At 40.1% G+C, this 22,266-nt stretch overlaps 1 protein-coding gene across 2 annotated transcripts in view; it reads right to left on the bottom strand.

The window, feature by feature from the left end:
* The window catches only part of LOC126299294 (uncharacterized), a 483,067-nt gene that overhangs the window by 207,190 nt on the left and 253,611 nt on the right, over positions 1-22,266 (bottom strand). Inside the window, exon 12 of one of the 2 annotated variants that reach the window (XM_049991089.1) lies at positions 15,984-16,115. In XM_049991089.1, coding sequence (XP_049847046.1) covers positions 15,984-16,115 — 132 coding nt within the window. The remainder of the gene's footprint in view (positions 1-15,983; positions 16,116-22,266) is intronic. The other variant, XM_049991090.1, reaches the window with a different exon arrangement.

The following is a 22,266-nucleotide window of genomic DNA, read 5'->3' as shown; positions in this document are numbered from 1 at the left end:
CAACAAGACAGCACAAAAAATCCAGAATGCAAAAAAAAAAAAAAAAAAAAAAAAAAAAAAAAAAAAAAAAAAAAAAAAAAAAATCTGAATCAGGCATGAAGTTTAAAAGTTTAATTTTATCAACTATTTATTTTTATGGTTAACCTTCCTCATCAAATGGAAGGTATCTTCTACATGATTGTTGTTATTGGAAAGGAATGGCGATTTTTTGCAGCAGCATGCTAGGCAGTCAAGAGATTAAGTTGTGATTTGCAAGTACAAGTGAAGCAGTATTTGTGCTGCATTCTGTCACTGAAATTTACAATAGCTTTCTAATGTGTTTTCACTCTAATTGACAGTCACAGCCATCACAACATAATCCACAGTGGATGTAACTGATATTTATACAAAAATCCAGTTCACTATATTTTGTGCAGCTCATGAACTGTGTGCCATTAGTATAACATTTCAACTATTTCCAATTTCATATTCTAGTGGAAGTGTAATGGAACACTTATGATCTAGAAGTAGTAATGCAGTCCACACATATTGACCTTATGAATGTACAGCACTAAAAAATTCAGCTAAAAGAGCTGAAATCTCCAATTGCCATTCTCACTATAGCACTCCGTACTGTTATCAACTCCTTGCACTATCATAACTCAGTATGAATGGTGTGATTCTACTTATCAGTACTAGGGGACTGCTATGCCCAGGAGCCATACTTTATCATGACAAATGCCTCATGACAGAAGGCAGAAAAAAAGACATTGTGTACTGTGATAAGTCACAATATGCCATCTACTGTTCCCATGGAAAGAAATGCATTTGGGAAAGTCTGGGGAATAAAATATAACAACAGTGAAACTTACATGTTGTATTTGAAGCACTTTTTTACATTTTTTGCAAACAGCTAAGGTTTCTTGATATATTTGATTAAATACTGTGGTATCCACACTTATACTCTGACCAGACTGCAACTGCATACACAATCATGTCCCGCAGTTGGCCTAGCCTCAGACATCATCAACAACTGGCATTACTGCTAGCAAGCCAGCTCCAACAACAGCTCTGGGTAGCAAGCCAGCACAACAACAATAATAACACAGTTTGTTATTGCTGGGAACTGAAGACACCGTCACTGCATGTGCTTCTCTCACCATCTGGAGGCATTTCAATTGACGGCAGTAGGTTCAGCGAGCATGGAACTATTTGCCTCTGCAAATCACTTGCCTGAAAATTTGGACATAGTGTACCATATAGTGGAATGGAACCAGTAACTTGCACCACTTGAAGGTGTTCTGGTCATGCGGAAAAATTGTATTTAGTGTTGCTGGGCAATGATCAGACAAAGATTAGTTAAGATTATTTGTATGAGTTTTAGGTGTGATTATGTCTGTTGAATTTTTCTGTTTCTTTTAAAGGAGGAAGTATTTCATTCACATTCGTATTAGCCTTGTAAGTGTAAAAGTAGTAATTAAATGCACAAAGATGCAATGGGGTAATATGAATGATGCCATAGCTGCTCCAACAGAGTAGATATCGAAACTGTGAGAGGATAATACTCACCATAAATTGTACAATGATGTGTTAAGTAAGCAACTAGAAACTTCCAGGCAGATTAAAGCAGTGTGCCAGACCAGGACTCAAACTCAGGATCTTTGCCTTTTGCAGGCAAGTGATCTATCCAAGCATGACTCACAACCTGTCTTCACGGCTTTACTTCTGCCAATATCCCATCTCTTACCTTCCAGGGATCTGTGAGGACAGGTCATGAGTCATGCTTGGGTAGAGAAGTTGCCCGTGAAAAGCAAAGCTCCCACATTCGAGACTTAGTCTAGTGCACCATTTTGATCTTCCAGGACGTTTCATATCAGTGCACACTCTGCTGCAGAGTGAAAATTTCATTCTGGAAGCTACTAGAAGCTTTGAAAGCCGTGCAACAGTCACAGTCAGGTTCAGATGAGGTTAAGGTGGTAGTGTACTCTCCTCCTCCACAGATGTGTCAGCAGTTAACCTAATAATACACCTCTCTGGTAAAACAACAGAAGATTTGACAGTATTAAAAATATAATTGGTCAGATGGAAGGGTCCACAGATGGTCAATCTATGTCTAATGGGTGAGGTTAAAGCATATGTGCTGTATCATGAGATGCTCAGCAAAGCTCGCATATTCAAACAAGAGTGTGTGAGGCAGATACCATAAACAGAGTGCTACTGGATTTTTTTGGAGAGAAGTTGAGTGGATTATTGTAGAAAGCCAATGAAACTGTTGAATCCTTTACTGGCAGAATTCAAATACTGGATACTCAGACATATGAGCTGACACAAAATTCAGAAGCAGATCAAGTCGTACTCAGAGAAGTGGAAATTAGCGCTCTAGATGTCTTTTTACAGTGCATTTCTGCAGAATTTTCATGTAGAGTCCATGTGGAATATATGGATGATTTAGCTGCAGGATTCCACATTGCCATGTACCTGCAGGAAATTGACATTGCTACGAAAGTAAACAATGGTTGACAAAGCTTTGCACCCAAAAAAGAATGTTATTGGTGTAGGCACAACAATTTTCATTGTTTTCATTCCACTGTATAGCTTATGGTTGTCCATATTTGCAACTGTGAATGATTTCACGTATTTCATAATGGCTGTACTCACCACAGTGCTTGTCCAAAGGAACGTTGTATCGTAATTCAGAATAACACAGACACTGCAATATCATATTTATTCACTGGCACTGAGCAAGTGACTTTCAAGTAAAATGTATCCTCTTTATGGGTGTATTGGAATATACATAATGGAAGTATGAGTACTGGTTGTAGACACATAGTTGATGACATAAGGAAGTTTGGGTCTGCCTGAGTTGTACTCAAATAGCCTAAAGGCAAAGCAACTGCTCATGATAAGTGGGGAAACTGTGTTTGAGTCCTGGTTTGGCACAAACTTTCATGCATGCATGTACAAAGGAACATTGCATTATAATTCAGAGTAACACAAGCCCTGCAACACCGGATTTATCTGCCGATACTAGATAAGTGATTTTCAAGCAAAATGTCTTCCCTGTACACGAATATACATAATGGTAAGGGGACTGCTTGCGATAAGTGGGAAACCTCAGCTCGAGTCACAGTTTGGCACAAATTTTCATTATTGTCATTCCATTGTATTGGTGATGGTTGTCCATATTTGCAACTGCGAATACATTTCATGTAGAACTTTCGTAACCTCATTTATTTACATTTCATATTCAGTTGTTGGCTTTTCTTGAGATTTAGTCAGACAAAAGGTCTGACAACTGGAATACGGCTATCCATTTTGGAAACTAAGTATACTCAAACCTAAGTACACCGCTAGTCATTGCAATCACAACACCAAAAAAGGACAGCAAATAATGAAAGTTTACTTATTGTGCATTGACAGTATAATAGGGAGACTGTACCATTGACTCTGTAAATGATTTAGAGATATAAATTATGCAAAATTTAGTAACAGAGATGATACCTTTGGCAGCATGAATGGCTCCAACCCAGTGGGATATTAAATCAAACTGAACTTGGATGACAGATGTGGGTACATCACTCCATGCTGCTTCAATTCTGTGGCAGAATTCATCAGTAGTTGTGGCAAGTAAGTGGCAGTGTGTCAGTCTCTCAGCAACGCATTAGCAGTTGTTTTCAGTGGGTGAGAGATCTGGAGAACATGCCCAGGGTAACAGACAAACATCTTTTGTATTGAGTTAGGTCAAGATAGCACAGATAACATGCAGTCTTATGTTATTCTGTTGAAAGATAATGTCACAGATCTCAAAGACAGGGCACAGCCACCAGTTTTAGCATTTCAGAAATGTAATGGCTGCTGTCCAAACTACAGACTATGCGAATCTGAGGTGCTCACGTTGTGTAACCAACAGCACTCTGTACTGTCACACCAGATGCTGGGCCTGTATGATGATGACAAGTGAAATCTGGCAATATTTGTTCTCCTCAGAGGTTCCAAAAACAGATATATCCTCTGTAGCTGTCCACACAACTGGGACTCAACTGAAAAGATGACATTGTGCCACTCCTGTGTCCCGTGTTGTCACAGCGTGTGCCAATGTCAGCATGCTTCTCTCTGCTGCTATGTCAAAAGAAGCTGAAAAAACATATTTGTATGATGGTTGTGAGTTCCCAACTAAAGCGAGCAGCAATTTGTGAGAAAATAAGCCACAATCTTGGTTGGCTGTGATCTAGTCACTGTTGAATTCGGATGTGTGCTCGTGTGCTGGTAGAGGCTTCTCTTTCAAACACAAGTCATAACATAATCTTCTCATACTCAACGAACATTCAAAAGTGATTTCCAAATGAGTGATCCCCTTTATAATCTTTCTTTTTTGTGTGTGTACAGAATGGAAAAAGCATTATTGTTGCTTATTTTGTGTGGTTGTCCAGAAATGCTGATCACTTATGTATATAAGTATTTAGTACAGTTTGTGCTATTCTGATGTTTCTTGAATGTTGCCTTCATGGTTTCACAATTTTAGAGGCCAGTAGTGTTCTTCTGATGTGTTTCTCCCCAAGTAGATGATGACATGTAAGGTCACTTTGAGAATACAAGTCACAAACTGAGAAATGTATGATTTGAATTTAGTTTTTTATCCTAATTTGAAGGGCACCAGATTATGTTTATTTGTAGTGACTAAAATAAACACTAAATTAATGAACTGAATTTTTCAGATTAAAAAATAAGGTATGATTATGGCTTGCTCATGTCTGGAAGCTCCAATCATGTAATAGGTTTTGTAGTTTGTCAGACAGACACATTATTAGCAACGCCACTCAGTTTAAAATGTCAAAAACTATATAGCCCATAATTATTACATCCCACACTTAATAAATAAATTTTAATGTTTACTTATCATGCATTACAAATTTTGAAAACTTTGAACATGCTAAATTGTTGCTACATTCTACTGTTTTCCATGCAGTTTATCTACAGTGTCAGCTTATTATGCCAAGAAAGAAGTAACATGCCCATGTGTAGATATGAGTCTTTTGTGGTGTTCAAGGATAAATAATTGTTACGAGGGTCGGTCAAAAAGTAATGCCTCCCATTTTTTTTCTACTTAAAAAAATTAAGTTAAGTGAAAAATTTGAATTTGGCGCCATTCCTCCAACCTTCTTCTGCAATCCACTGCAGTAGTAACTTTCTGTGTCAACAGGTGGCAGCACAGCAGAAGTTTGTAAGATGGCCGACATCGATGTTCGTTTGAGACAGCGTTGTGTGATTGAATTCTTGAATGCAGAAGGTGAAACGCCCATACGCATTCATGAAAGACTGAAGAAGGTGTATGGTGTTGTGACAGTGGATGTCAGCACTGTTAGATGATGGGTTCGTCGTTGTAAGGAAGCTGAAGGGCAAACACCGTTGACTGACGAAAAGCGGAGCGGCAGGCCGGTGAGTGCAGTGACTCCACACAACATTCAGCAAGTCGATGACATCATTCGTGGTGACCGTCGGGTGACTGCAGATGAAGTGTGTCGCATTATTTCTCTTAGTAAAGGCAGTGTGATCACGATTATTAAACAATTGGGGTACTCAAAAGTTTGTGCACGGTGGGTTCCAAGAATGTTAACCGATCAGAATAAAGAGGCAAGGAAAACAATAGCCTCCCAACACTTGCAGCGCTTCCATTTGGAGGGAGATGAGTTTCTGAAAAAAATTGTGACCGGGGACGAAACATGGGTGCATTTTTTTGAACCCGAATCAAAGAGGCAGTCAATGGAGTGGCGTCACACAAGCTCGCCGAGGAAGAAAAAATTCAAAACTGTGCGATCGGCAGGGAAAGTTATGGCAACAGTTTTCTGGGATACAGAGGGTGTGATTCTGGTTGATTTTTTGGAGCAGGGATGCACAATAAATTCTGTTCAATACGTCACAACCCTCAAAAAACTTAAAGCACATCTTAAGCGAGTTCGCCCAATAAAATCAATGGCAGATGTTCTTCTTTTGCATGACAATGCAAGACCACACACCAGTCGTCACATCTCTGACGAGATTGTCAAAATTGGATGGGAAGTTTTGCCTCATCCCCCATACAGCCCTGACCTGGCACCATCAGACTTCCATCTGTTCGGGCCACTAAAAGAAGCTCATCGTGGGATTCATTTTGAAGATGAGGAGGCCGTCAAAACATCCGTGCGTCAATGGCTTAGGAAGCAGAGCTGTGATTTTTACCGTGCTGGGATACATGCCCTTGTTCAAAGATGGACCAAAACTGTAGAGAAGGGCGGAGATTACATTGAAAAATGACAAAATGATCCTCAATGTTGTGGTTTTCAACCTATGTAATTGCATTTAAATTTCCTGACAATTAAACGTAGAAAAAAAAATAGGAGGCATTTCTTTTTGACTGACCCTCGTATATTGCTACTCCCAGAGAAATATGAGTTATTGAGCATACACATTTCCTATTGAAGATATGTTTCAAACTCTAATAAGAAAAACAGATTAAATCAGACACCCTACTTACATAAAAAACATGAGCTCTCAAAACTAAATAAAACATTACAGTATGCACAAACAAAAATTTCACTCATAAATATCAACCACATCTCCAGCCACACTGCACCTCTGCTCCCCCCCCCCCCCCCCCCCTTTCCACTTGCATGTTAAATGGCTGTAATCATATGATAATTAGGTAATACAGATCAATTTTGAAAGAAACAATAACTTTTTAATAAAAAAATGTTCTGTTTTATAATTATGTAAGTAAACTCAAGCAACACCAATCTACACTCCTGGAAATTGAAATAAGAACACCGTGAATTCATTGTCCCAGGAAGGGGAAACTTTATTGACACATTCCTGGGGTCAGATACATCACATGATCACGCTGACAGAACCACAGGCACATAGACACAGGCAACAGAGCATGCACAATGTCGGCACTAGTACAGTGTAGATCCACCTTTCGCAGAAATGCAGGCTGCTATTCTCCCATGGAGACGATCGTAGAGATGCTGGATGTAGTCCTGTAGAACGGCTTGCCATGCCATTTCCACCTGGCGCCTCAGTTGGACCAGCGTTCGTGCTGGACGTGCAGACCGCGTGAGACGACGCTTCATCCAGTCCCAAACATGCTCAATGGGGGACAGATCCGGAGATCTTGCTGGCCAGGGTAGTTGACTTACACCTTCTAGAGCACGTTGGGTGGCACGGGATACATGCGGACGTGCATTGTCCTGTTGGAACAGCAAGTTCCCTTGCCGCTCTAGGAATGGTAGAACGATGGGTTCGATGACGGTTTGGATGTACCGTGCACTATTCAGTGTCCCCTCGACGATCACCAGAGGTGTACGGCCAGTGTAGGAGATCGCTCCCCACACCATGATGCCGGGTGTTGGCCCTGTGTGCCTCGGTCGTATGCAGTCCTGATTGTGGCGCTCACCTGCACGGTGCCAAACACGCATACGACCATCATTGGCACCAAGGCAGAAGCGACTCTCATCGCTGAAGACGACATGTCTCCATTCGTCCCTCCATTCACGCCTGTCGCGACACCACTGGAGGCGGGCTGCACGATGTTGGGGCGTGAGCGGAAGAAGGCCTAACGGTGTGCGGGACCGTAGCCCAGCTTCATGGAGACGGTTGCGAATGGTCCTCGCCGATACCCCAGGAGCAACAGTGTCCCTAATTTGCTGGGAAGTGACAGTGCGGTCCCCTACGGCACTGCGTAGGATCCTACGGTCTTGGCGTGCATCCGTGCGTCGCTGCGGTCCGGTCCCAGGTCGACGGGAACGTGCACCTTCCGCCGACCACTGGCGACAACATCGATGTACTGTGGAGGCCTCATGCCCCACGTGTTGAGCAATTCGGCGGTACGTCCACCCGGCCTCCCGCATGCCCACTATACGCCCTCGCTCAAAGTCCGTCAACTGCACATTCGGTTCACGTCCACGCTGTCGCGGCATGCTACCAGTGTTAAAGACTGCGATGGAGCTCCGTATGCCACGGCAAACTGGCTGACACTGACGGCGGCGGTGCACAAATGTTGCGCAGCTAGTGCCATTCGACGGCCAACACCGCGGTTCCTGGTGTGTTCGCTGTGCCGTGCGTGTGATTATTGCTTGTACAGCCCTCTCGCAGTTTCCGGAGCAAGTATGGTGGGTCTGACACACCGGTGTCAATGTGTTCTTTTTTCAATTTCCAGGAGTGTACTTTTAGAGTTTGAAAACTTGGAAACAGCTGTTATAGCTTATGTGCGCGTGGAAACATTTTAGTGGGTGGAAAGCCTTATAGGTATCGCAGTGGCAGTAAGATCTGTTTTAGGTGTCTTGTTGCATCAATTTTATCCTCAGTTCAATAATCATGTGCGGTGGTGGTGGCTTCCCTGTTTTATAAGATTCCTTGTTGCGTTCTGATAGTTGAGAACACCCTTTTACTAGAATTTAACCTTTTTACTGTGTCTCGAATGTAAAATAATCTTTACAAACAACATAAGTCAATTTAGCTCTTTGCTTGAAACATTTGTGATACATTCTGTTGAGTTACTTGTGAACCAAAATACTACAAATTACTACCCCCATTTCCATAGCATTGAGTAATATATGTTGCCCTATAGAGAGCCAACACACTAAAATGACTGTGTACATTTTAGTGTTAAGGTATACAGGCATCTGTTCGTCGCACACCATTCCTGAGAGCTCTCCTTATGGGGATCTGGCTTCACTGATTCTAGCCTATTCATCACTACTGATGTTACTATAACTATGTAAGTACAAGCCAAGGCACTGAAATATGGCCACGTTGTGTAAGTATGTCTACAGCATTTGGGCATTACAAGAGTAGCACTCATTTTTTTTCTAATATTCAGTTGTAATTCAAATTAACTGAGGTGGTCATATTATGCCTGGATTTTTCATTGTCATTCCTGTCTTTTAAAGATGTATATCATACCATCGTCATACATAGCAAGTTCCAAGGTTTGTTGTGCTGCAGGTCTTGTACGGTGATGTCCATGACCAAGATGAATAACAGTTGCGGCAGTGCTGACTCTTTGTGTGCTCAGCTGTCAGTGTAAAACTATTTGATAAGCCCACAAGGCGATACATAGAGCTTTAGACATTTCTGTACAGTCTATTGACCCAGTCAGTGAGACGATGTGACACACTGTAGTCATGTACATTGAGCTTGTCTCAGGTGGAGCACTATCAAAAACCTTCTCCAGATTCATGAAAGCAATGTGCAATGTTGTTACTTTCAATGTTTTTCAATGAGTTCGTGAGCAGTAAAGGTAGCAACAGTCATATCACATCACTTAATGAAACCTAACTAGAGATGCTTAAATTTGTCAAGAAATTAGTTTATGTATGGCTGATGCTTGTTATCATACTGAAGAACTCAGTAAAAATATCACTTTGTAACAGGGTCTGATTAATTTAAAAAATTGTAGAGTATATGATCTCAAACAGGTACCTTCAAGATCTTCATGCTGTCTATTGATCTAATAAATTCTAAACCGCTGATTGGATGCAAGTGGTCCTTTAATTCATGTCCTTTCTGTGCTTGGAAGTGGATGGAGTTCAGTAGTAAAAATCTGATTAGAATTACCTTCTCAGGTATTTAAGATTGCAAATTTACTGCAGAGTTTTCTGTCATCAATATTGTTACTTCATATGTAATGTTTGATGTTTTGGTCTATGCTCATCACATAGGTCAGTCAATTTTATGCACCTTCCCACTTATTAAGGGCTTCCTTTTTCTCTAGTTCTTTTATCTGCATATGTTCCATCCACAGCCATATATATTTCTCACTAGAGAAGTGGTCTTATGTCATGGTATGTGCAATTTTCCACACTGTGGTGGCAATAGAGTCTCTATGCATTAACCAAGTAAACTGACTTGAGATGGTATCAAGAGGTAGAAATACAACTTGACTGTACAGTGCTGCTTTCTGGTCTCTCAACCACCATCCAGTTTTCTTTGAAACTGTAATGCATCTGGTTTGTTCAAATTCTTTTATCTTGATATCCTTTATGAGTGGCTTCTGTTGTGGAGTAAGGTCATTAAATGGAATAACTTTTGTTTCAGATTCTCTAGGAAAATAATATTTCTTCAGAAGGATAAAATCTATCTTACTGAATGTCCACCGCTGTTGTAGGCGATGAGGTGCTTGCAGATTATAGGATCATTTGTTCCTGCAAAACAGATAGTTTAAATATCTGAAGGAAAATATCACAAGCATTTTCATAAGTATTCTTTCTAGACTGAATTCAGCATTCAATATCCTAGCTCATACCCCCACACCTGAAATATCTGTAAATAAAAGAGTATAATAATCTTTTTGTCACATTCATGCCATAATTAACTTCGACTGAAAGATACACATCTGAAGGAGGCTGTTTTTCACAACAGAATATGAAAGGCACTATATTATTGTATCATCTTTCAAGACTTACATTTTAATTGCATCTAAAAATTGTCGTTACTAGTATCCCTAGCAAATTGAAAGGAGGGAAAGACGGTCACTTGCCCCTTCTGGAATCTGGGTACAGGCTTTTTAATCATTACAATATTCTCTCAAATATCTAGCAATTGTTGTCTGAAACTCTACTAAACTACAGATTTGACATTGCTGTCCATGACAGAAAATACTGCAGCTTTATCATTCACTATAAATCTTGGATTTTACTAGTTATCAGTATGTTCACAGGAAATTATGGTGATTTCTTGCTGTGGGAAGTTTTGGCAGTGTTCTGCAATAAAGCTGAATGCAGACCTTTGCAGAACATTGCCAAGGCAGTGATTTAAATCTCTATTGGTTGCATCCTCATTTAGTCCTTACTGAGTAGCAGAAAGGAGCTAGTACAACAGCCTGGCACACAGATTCTCTTGCCAATTCCCAAAACATCATAAGCATGGCAGCACTATATTTGACACTCGTCCTTCCCCAATTCTCAGAAGGATGCCCCTTCCCCTTGCTCCACAATGGAATCACAACAGTAGTCTTCTAATTGTCAGTTCAGTTTTACACACCAGAGCTTTGCAGTGCGCTCAGATGAATGCAGTCATATTATACTATAAATTTATATATCTATACTTAATCTCAAATACATCAGAGGAGAAAAATGTATAAAATTTCGAGGACAAAAAGATGTCCTCCCCAAGAATGGAACCTTCTCAAAATATTAGGTAAAACATAGCTCCACTTGCAGTTACATAGCTGCAAACTCTGCATTCCAGTCAGCTTGGTTGCACAATAATGTGACAAACCAGAGAGACAAGGATTATTTTGGTTTACTTTTAGGCTGCTACAAGTTGATTCTGATGGCCAATTTGAGGATGATTTTCAGAGGATCCCACATTTGTATTGTCGAATACTGTCACCAGGCTAAACTTTAGCTAACACCCAGAAAAAAAATGTAGCTTTCTGTCAGTTATGCTAGTCACAATAAAAATTATACAGCATGAAAATTACACCACACCATAAATACATTAACAGGATCAGATGTGAAGTTTTATAAGCAACCAAATGGCATCAAAGTTCAATACACTTTTTTTAACCTAACATTATGAGAACATGAATAATTTTTTTGTGAATATTTTCTAGCTATACCCTGGATATAACTATATCATATGAGGATGTAATTTTAATCACTAAATCAAAACACTGGCATATGTATTAAAATTAATAACATAAAAGATGTACTTTACATATGTTATTGAAATATGCTTACTTTTTAGGTACAAAGTTACCTGCCTTAAAAGTACCAAGTAAATAACTATCAGTCTTTTGTGAGAATGTAAGTTTTGTGCATTTCTTTTCAAATTTAGTTTTTGGGGCATGTCATGTTTTCAGACTCATGAATTAATTATATAAAAATTGGAAATTTGCCTCCATTTGGAAAAATTATGGGAGGCACTAATATTATCATCCAAACAAGTTTTATTGAAACTAGGCTATATCTCAATGAATATAAATTTAAGGATTTTAAAAGCACAGGTAGTTCTAGTTTTTAAGAAATATTGGAAGACAGATATGTAACTCTGCAAGCTCAGGCAAGAGGACTCAATGCCGTAATAAGAACACTTGCTGCAATATGCTGGCACAATATTATGCCACAGCACCAGCTGATTGCTGCCACCCACATCCCAATCAATGCTAGCTACTGAAACAAAGGAAACTTCAGCACATGGCGTGCATGAGATTTGTGGCGGTAACATCACAACAAATCTGCTCTGGCACATACAGACACTGACTGCCTGGCCAGATGGGTCACAGAATTGGCAAATCATTAAGTCAGCATCCATCAAAATGTTGACTTCTGCCGTGTGGTTGCTACCACTTCACCACTATCGTAACTGGACCACCTACCAGGGGCCGCCTACAGCACTGCTAGGCAAAGGGTTGAACTGAGGCCCTCCTAGCAATTGGCCAGTGCCATATGGTGCCAGCCAAATGCCAGGCTGTGGTTCATTCCCCAGACATCTATGTTTCCGTTAAACCTGACAGGTGGGGCAGACTTCCAGCCCATCCCACACTTGGCCTGACTATGTCAGTCTGCTGCATCAGCTCCTGACGTAGCTCGGTCACAGCGCAGGAACATTTACCACACAAGGTCATGCCACATCTAAGCAGACTGGATGTAGCAGCTGCAAGTGTCTTCACAACTGTGCTTTGCCGCTGAGGTCTGTGGGTGAATGCCTGAATTCTGTCACCTGCCTGATGAAAGCGTGAGCTGTTGTGAAATAACAAAGAGATTCCACGGTTATTGAGCTGGTTTTGACTCACCCTGACTCACCAACCTCCAGTCAAACATATCCACACCTCTACAGATGCATGAAACAGCAATGGTACATCACTGAAATAATTTGTTGAAGAACTATAGAATATGTGCTATGATCATACCTGATGACTTATTTGAAGACCAAATTGAAGAGAGGAAGTGGGCAATTTTGAAAGTGACAAATCTCACATTTGTCAGGAGAATCAAAGAACAATGTTTCTCTTTTTGTTCATAACTTATTTAAATACATGAAACTGAGAATGTATTCTGATACCATGGAATTATGCTGGCAGCTCATCACTGCGAAAAGTAATGAGATGAATTAGAAAATAAATAATTTATTAAGGAAAACTATGTACCATACCAGGAAACTGACTGGTTCTGAGAGCCAGTAAGCAAGTTCTTATTTCCTACTGTAGTTAATATTGAGGCACATGTTTTATTTCTGATAACGCAAGTACAGGTACACAGCAGTAACAATTTAGTCAACAAAAATCGTGTCTCATTTCTTTTACATTTTTACAAGTGTATTACAAAATTTAATTCATAAAAGATATTGCTCAGTATCGATTCTGTTTTGTGCATAACTACATTGGGACCAGATGCTGCAAAGTTTACTGCATGCCCTGTGCTGCTGAGGAAGAAATGACAGCATTCTCAACAGATGTTTGTTTTGCAACTCATAAAAATGGGTGGTCTTCAGTTGAAGTATGGCATGACTTACATATGCTATGGTCTTTCTTCTTTTGAATACATTGATGTTTTTCTATTCTTCTGTTTTGAGTAAAAATGGATGAGTATGAAGCACTTATAAAATACTGCTTATGGAGATCATACATGCCTGCATTTACATCAATGTTTCAGTAGCATCTCTAAAATGGGTCAGTTACATGGATTGGAATTACATGGAATGGGTTAATAGTTTTAGCTGACTCAACAATCAGGTGTAAATCTTGTGGAACAATGACTCTGACACATGGCACATGGCACTTGGATCTTCTGGGGGTAGCATGCTTGGCACAAAGACCATGCACCTTCTAGAATCTTTGAAACATTTTCTTCAAGGTTTGACAATTGGAACAAGTTTAGAGACTTGCAATACAGTACCACGAACACAATAACATTGAAAACATATTTTTGAAAAAATAACAGTTAGAACATTTTCCATTTACATTGTACAATTAAGTTCTTTAAGTGTCAACAGGGATTTCACAAGGGTTTGTTAAGTGCAACTTAAGTAATTCTGTTTATTTACCAGCTGCAGAAGACTACAGATAGTAGGGTCCAAGAAGACTTTGTGATTTTTAACATCTGGAAAGCCTTCTACACAGCTCACGGAAACATTGATCATCTGGAAGTCTCCTCATATTTCATAACAATTTTCGCCATTTATATACAAGAAGTAAGCCAATGAAAACTGTAAATGTGTAATATAAAAGTATAAATGGTGCAAGTAGTTTGTAATAATGTTTTTCACAGTTCTTAGTAGATGGCAGTAGATGGCAGAATCAGACAATTCAAAAACAATGACACAAGGAAGAGGAAAGTATTGCTGCACTACAAGGAATTTGCTCCATGGATGAGCAGGATTCTATTACTCAGTTTCTACAAAGTGAAAGTGAATGTGTAAAATATATCTACACCTATGTCTACATCTACAGTTGTACTCTACAAGCCACTGTGAAATGCATGGCAGAAGGTATGTTCCACTGTACTAGTTATTAAGGCTTTTTTTCATTCCATTCACTTAAGGAGTGTGGGGAGAATGATTATTTAAATGTGCCTGTGTCTGCCGTAATTAATCTAAATTTGTCCCCATTATCCCTATGGGAGAAATATGTAGGGGGTTGTAGTATATTCCTTGAGTCATTATGTAAAGCCAGTTCTTGAAACTTTGTCAGTAGACTTTCTTGGGATAGTTTCTGTCTACCTTATGAAGTCTACCACCATTTCAATTGTTTCTTCACATCTGTGACCCTCTCCGGTTGTAACATATTCCTAGAGTTATAATTTCCATTCAGTCCTTGGAGCTTTTTAAGTAGACTTTCTCAGAACAGTATCCATCTAGCTTCAAGAGTTTGCCAGTTCAGGTCTTTCAACATTTCTGTGACACTATCCCATCAGTCATACAAACCTGTGTCCATTCTTGCTGCCCTTTTCTGTTTGTGTTCAATATCCCCAGCTAGTGATGTTTGGTATGGGTCGCACACACTTGGGAAATATTCTAGGATGAAGCTCATGAGTAATTTGTAAGCAATCTCTTTTATTAACTGATTGCATATCCCTAGTATCCTACCAATAAATCAAAGTCTGCTACCTCCTTTACCCATGGTTAAGCCTATATGACTGTCCCATTTCACACCCCTACACAGTGCTACACACAGGTATTTGCATGAGTTTACCAATTCCAGCTGTGACTCACTGACATATTCCTAGGATACTACTTTTTTGTCTCAGGAGCAGCTCTATGAATGGAGATGAAAGTTCACAATTGGTGAAATGAAGGTCACTAACATTCCTTGTTTTCCTGTTCCTATCATTCTCAGTTTTCTAGAAGTCATTTTCACTTGCAATCAAATCAAAATGTTGTGGATTACTATGCATACTTGTTCTGCTACATCATAACAGTGCACAGTTCATGCAACAATTGTGAAAATTACAGATCTGGAATTTGAATATATTTCACATTTGTCAAGTTTCATTTTGAAAACAGGTACACAAGGAAAGGCATGAGTGGTTGCACAGACTCCCAAATGAAGTGTTTGTTTCAATAATTTAATAACTATAATCAGTCAAATATACATTGACTGTAGTGGAGATTATATTGCAAAGTGGCACAACTTTGTGTTGTGTGTGCACAATAAGTAATATTTAAAAATATTTGCAAGTTTTATTTGACTCCCCATCAATAGTTAACATTATATCACAGTTCCTTGGATGGGGAAATTTTACTTGTGTTCTTTGTTTCCTATATCTTAAACAACAATTCTTTGCAGATTTGATTTAAACCACACTTTCAATGCAGCCTCTCATATATTTGTCCCAAAGAGTTCTGTACCAAATGTAGATTGGCACCCACTACTATGACTACAATTCAACTACTAATCGTAAGCATCTAGCTTCAACTAGAAGTCCCTTGTTTATGAAGCCACTACAACATGCCGCTACAGTAGACAGAGGAGTGCAGCACTGTTTTCTACAGGTGTTCTGCATGCCGATATTTGGGACTGAGCTTACTCGGCGTGGAGTCGGTTCGGCCAAACAGTGTACCTGGTGGGTTTCCATGGCTGGAACTGCCTCCTGTCTGGCACACACGTTCAAAGTAGTCTGTTCCTGGACGGCTCATCAATGCCTCGCTGCCTGCTGAAGCTGCAAAACAAAGTAACAGTGAGCTACATAGATGTACAACTTACTTGATACAGCTTTGAAGTTGATTTCTAAAATATTGCATTACCTATCCACAAGGACAGCTTCATAAATAAGAAAAATTTGTAGCATAAAGTAGGAAATGTAACAGAATCTCATTAGTTTTTGGTAAGCATGATCTTTCTGTCACTTTCCTTAAAAGTTTCTACTTCAACATGCAGTTGTCTGTATGCAGTTATATGAAGAGGTCAATCTGATGCTTGTCTTAGAAGATAGAAGGGAAGTGGGAAGAACCTAGTTTCTTGGCATTATACATTTTCATAAGAAGGGTTGGACAGCTACAAATATCAACACCAAGTTGGATGAAACTTCCTGGAAGTTTAAAACTGCGTGCTGATCAGAGACTCTAACTTGGGACTTTTGCCTTTTGTGGACAGGTGCCCTACCAACTGAGTTTCCTAAACACAACTCAAGACTTGAGCTCATGGCTTTACTTCCACTCATACCTCATCTCTTGCCTTCCAAACCTCCCAAAAGGTCCTGAGTTTGAGTCTTGGTCCAGCACACAGTTTTAATGTGCCATGAAGTATCACATCAATACACATTCTGTAGCAAAGTGAAAACATAACTCACCATATTGGATATTAATGTGAACTCTGTACTGCCACTGACACTTTATGAATGCCACTTGAGGAGTTAAAACACATTAACTAGATAAAAGAATGAATGGATCTCTCTCTCTCTCTCTCTCTTTCTCTCTCTCTCTCTCTCTCTCTCTCTCTCTCTCTCTCTCTCTCTCTCTCTCTCGCTCTCTCTCTCTCTGTCTCTCTCTCTCTCTGTGTGTGTGTGTGTGTGTGTGTGTGTGTGTGTGTGTGTGTGTGTGTGTGTGTGTGTGTGTGTCTGTGCTATGGAACTGGTTTTTCACTAAAAACTGATATGGATGAACATTTCTACGCAGACTATAAGAATCTTTAGGCAAAAAATCTGCAGATCACTTTGTAGACATTCCTGACTATGGATAAAACTTGGGTTGGTCATCAAACAACTAAATCCAGAGACCAATTAGCAACTAAAATAATGGATTAAGATTGTTGATAACATACTAGAGATTACAAAGGCCAGGAAAGGTATGGTCATTGTTTTTTTTAGGATTATCTGATAGGAGAAAATATAAAAATGCAGTAAATGAAACAGGCAAAAAGGAACACAAACGTCTCAAAAATGAGATCAACAAGAAGTGCAAAATGGCTAAGCAGGGATGGATAGAGGACAAATGTAAGGATGTAGAGGTGAATATCACTTGGGGTAAGATAGATACTGCCTACAGGAAAATTAAAGAGACCTTTGGAAAAAGGAGAACCACTTGCATGAATATCAAGAGCTCAGATGGAAACCCAATTATAAGCAAAGTAGGGGAAGCAGAAAGATGGAAGGAGTATACAGATGGTCTATACAAGGGTGATGTTCTTGAGGACCATATTACAGAAATGGGTGAGAATGTAGATGAAGATGAAATAGGAGATATGATACGGTGTGAAGAATTTGACAGAGCACTGAAAGACCTGAGTCGAAACAAGGCCCTGGGAATAGACAACATTCCATTAGAACTACTGACAGCCTTGGGAGAGCCAAGCCTATCAAAACTCTACCATCTAGTGAGCAAGATGTATGAGACAGGTGAAATACCCTCAGACTTCAAGAAGAATATAATAATTCCAATCCCAAAGAAAGCAGGTGTTGACAGATGGGAAAATTACTGAACTATCAGTTTAATAAGTCACGGCTGCAAAGTACTAACATGAATTCTTTACAGATGAATGGAAAAACTGGTGGAAGCTGACCTTGGGAAAGATCAGTTTGGATTCCATAGAAATGTTGGAACACATGAGGCAATACTGACCCTAGGACTTATCTTAGAAAATAGATTAAGGAAGGGCAAACATATGTTTCTAGCATTTGTAGACTTAGATAAAGCTTTTGACAATGTTGACTGGAATGCTCTCTTTCAAATTCTGAGGGTGCCATTGGTAAAATACAGGGAGCGAAAGGCTATTTACAATTTGTACAGAAACCAGATGGCACTTACAAGAGTTGAGGGGCATGAAGGGGAATCAGTGGTTGGGAAGGGAGTGAGACAGGGTTGTAGCCTATCCCCAATGTTATTCAATCTGTTTATTGAGCAAGCAGTAAAGGAAACAAAAGAAAAATTCAGAGAAGGAATTAAAATCCACGGAGACGAAATAAAAACTTTGAGATTCGACAATGACATTGTAATTCTGTCAGAGACAGCAAAGGACTTGAAAGAGCAGTTGAACGGAATGGACAGTGTCTTGAAAAGAGGGTATAAGATGAACATCAACAAAAGCAAAACGAGGATAATGGGATGTAATCGAATTAAGTTGGGTGATGCTGAGGGAATTAGATTAGGAAATGAGACACTTAAAGTAGTAAAGGAGTTTTGCTATTTGGGGAGCAAAATAACTGATGATGGTCAAAGCAGGGAGGATATAAAATGTAGACTGGCAATGGGAAGGAAAGCATTTCTGATGAAGAAAAATTTGTTAACATCGAGTATAGATTTAAATGTCAGGAAGTCTTTTCTGAATGTATTTGTATGGAGTGTAGCCATGTATGGAAGTGAAACGTGGATGATAAATAGTTTAGACAAGAAGAGAATAGAAGCTTTTGAAATGTGGTGTTACAGAGGAATGCTGAAGATTAGATGGGTAGCTCACATAACTAATGAGGAGGTATTGAATAGAATTGGGGAGAAGAGGAGCTTGTGGCACAACTTGACTAGGAGAAGGGATCGGTTGGTAGGACATGTTCTGAGACATCGAGGGATCACCAATTTAGTATTGGAGGGCATTGTGGAGGTTAAAAATCGTAGAAGGAGACCAAGAGATGAATACAATAAACAGATTCAGAAGGATGTAGGTTGCAGTAGGTACTGGGAGATGAAGAAGCTTGCACAGGATAGAGTAGCATGGAGAGCTGCATCAAACCAGTCTCTGGACTGAAGACCACAACAACAACAACAACATCTGATAGAATTCCCACTTTATTACTCACAAGGAACTCCTCAAGTCTGAGGGCATAAGTTCAATCTTTAGTTGGGGTCATTTGAAAGTGTAGTGTTAATAATTATGACAGGAAAAATATTGGTGGCTGAAGTCTCACCATGTGCTTCATGAGGATGAGAGAAAATGAGTGTCTGGGAGATACAGAGTTCAACTTTCTATGAGATTTAGGTATTACACTTCACAAAATGAACACTGAATGAAAAATGGTGCACTACAATGATCATATAGGTTCACATCTTAAAGATTGAAGGTGAAATCCTTGGGTGTTACATACCACACATGATGTTCAGCTAGTTATCCACTCTTAAAGAATGCATGTAGAATCATACTGGTGTAACAAGGTGATCCGAAATGAAGGAATGTGATGGTATGCAACCGAATGCAAAACAGTCTGTTGTGGAGCTTATCATGAGACTGGCTATCGTTTAAGGCATAGCTGCAAGTAATGTGATAATATGTTTTATAGGCTCAGAAAAAACAAACATCCAAAAACTGAATTTGTCCAGTAATTAAAGGAGGTATGAATTGCGATGTCATACACTTTTCAGGAGAAATAGTTTGCTCTAAAGGAGTATGATTTTTATATGCAGGCCAGGAATCAAGCAAAAGCAAGTTATTTCGACCAGCTATTGGCCAAATGCAGTGCTCAAACCATAGTTGTAGTTCTCTTACATCCATTTTGCCACTCTTGCTTGCTGTGATGTCAATATTTTCTACTGCCCTTGCAAGATCATGCACACAAGAATGGATCACAGTGGGCAGAGCACCTCCAACTTCTTGCAACACAATAAATAACTCTTCAGCCAATTTACCGTCCAGATTAACAGTCAGCATAATTGTATACAAATGCATTAAGGCATTGTTGTTGATTGATCCAGATACAACTCTCTTGGTACCTCTAATTTCCAGAATTCCTCTCATGTGTATTTCCTCTTCAAATCCCAATTGGTCATAGATGAAAAGAAATTCCTTACTGAACAATGAGATAAGTTTCATCAATGAATTTTCAGGCCGATTTCGCAGTTTGCTGTGCATGTCAAGTGGACATTTTGTTTGAAATTTCACTATCTCACACCATCCAATTTCGTAGCACTGTTTGATGTTATGTAATCACCAATTGCTTCCCTTTAAATCATTTTAATCTATGTCATGCACAATGTGATGTGCAGAACATAGTAGGGCACTATCATGGACATCCTGTAAATTATATTGAGAATCCCAGAAATGTGCAAACACATTTGTGTAACAAGAGCATCTTGTTCTCCCTTAAATATCCATAGTTTTTCTTTTGCACTACATGGTCATATTACTCATGAGTTATTCACAATCTGTTCATAATTTGTTTTTTACTATGCTGTGGATGGTCTTCCATGTATGTAATTATGTTTAGTACTCGATCCTTGGACAATGACTGTCCTTTACTACCTTTCACTGGAGACAGGATTTGTGGCTCCCTGTCTGATAAGGATCTACATCTACATCTACATATATACTCTGCTAGCCTCCAAGCGGTGTGTGGCGGAGGGCACAATTCGGGCCAAAGTCATATTTCCCCCCTTTTGTTCCACTCGCGGATCACGCAAGGGAAAAACAACTGTCTGAACGCCTCAGTGCAAGCTCTTATTTCCCTTATCTTTGAATGGTGATCATTGTGCAATTTGAAAGTTGGTGGTACTAATATATACTCTACATCCTTGGTGAAGATTGGATTTCAGAATTTAGTGAGCAGCCCCTTGTGTTTAGTGCGCCGTCTATCTGCAAGTGAGATTTGTAATGCTCTCGTGATGGCTAAGTGTACCAGTCATGAATCTGGCTGCTGTTCTTTGGACCTTCTCAATCTCTTGAATCAGACCCAACTGGTAAGGGTCTCATACAGATGAACAATACTCCAAGACTGGATGAACTAACATATTGTAAGCTATTTCCTTTGCTGAAGGACTGCATCGCTTCAGGATTCTACCAACAAACTGCAATCGAAGAGGGTGGGCTTACTGGTAGTTGGGAGCTCCAATGTTAGGCACGTAATGGGGCCCCTTAGGGATACGGCGGCTAAGGAGGGGAAGAAATCCAGTGTGCACTCCGTGTGCATTCCGGGAGGAGTCATTCCTGATGTGGAAAGGGTCCTTCCGGATGCCATGAAGAGCACAGGGTGCACCCAGCTGCAGGTGGTGGCACATGTCGGCACTAATGACGTGTGTCGCTTTGGATCTGAGGAAATTATCTCTGGATTCCAGCGGCTATCTGATTTGGTGAAGGCTGCCGGTCTTACTTACGAGATGAAGGCAGAGCTCACCATCTGCAGCATCGTTGACAGAACCGACTGCGGACCTTTGGTGCAGAGCCGGGTGGAGGGTCTGAATCAGAGGCTCAGACGGTTTTGCGACCGTATTGGCTGCAGATTCCTAGACTTGCGCCATACGGTGGTGGGGTTTTGGGTTCCGCTGAATAGGTCAGGAGTTCACTACACTCAGCTGGCGGCTACACGGGTAGCGGAGGCTGTGTGGCGTGGACTGGGCGGTTTTTTAGGTTAGAAGGCCTCGGGAAAGTGCGGGATGGGCTGCAATGTCAAAGGGTGCTTGGCAATTACAGGACGTGCTTGGATCAAGGAACAGTCGGAATTATAGTTGTAAATTGTTGTAGTTGCGCTGGAAAAGTCCCTGAGCTTCAAGCGCTAATAGAAAGCACAGAAGCTGATATCGTTATAGGTACAGGAAGCTGGTTAAAGCCTGAAATAAGTTCTGCAGAAATTTTTACGAAGTCTCAGACGGTGTTCAGGAAAGATAGATTAGGCAGAATTGGTGGTGGAGTGTTTGTGTCTGTCAGTAGTGGTTTATGTTGTAGTGAAGTCGAAGTAGATACTCCGTGCGAATTGGTGTGGGTGGAGGTTATACTTAACAGCCGAATTAAGTTAATAATTGGCTCCTTCTACCGACCCCCAGACTCCGATGATACAGTTGCGAAACAGTTCAGAGAAAGTTTGAGTCTCGTAACAAATAAATACCCCACTCATACGGTTATAGTTGGTGGGGACTTCAACCTACCCTCGGTATGTTGGCAAAAATACTTGTTCA

The sequence above is a fragment of the Schistocerca gregaria genome, chromosome X (assembly GCF_023897955.1).
Source record: "Schistocerca gregaria isolate iqSchGreg1 chromosome X, iqSchGreg1.2, whole genome shotgun sequence".
Taxonomy (NCBI): Eukaryota; Metazoa; Arthropoda; class Insecta; order Orthoptera; family Acrididae; genus Schistocerca; species Schistocerca gregaria.
This window is presented reverse-complemented; position numbering and strand designations above follow the sequence as displayed.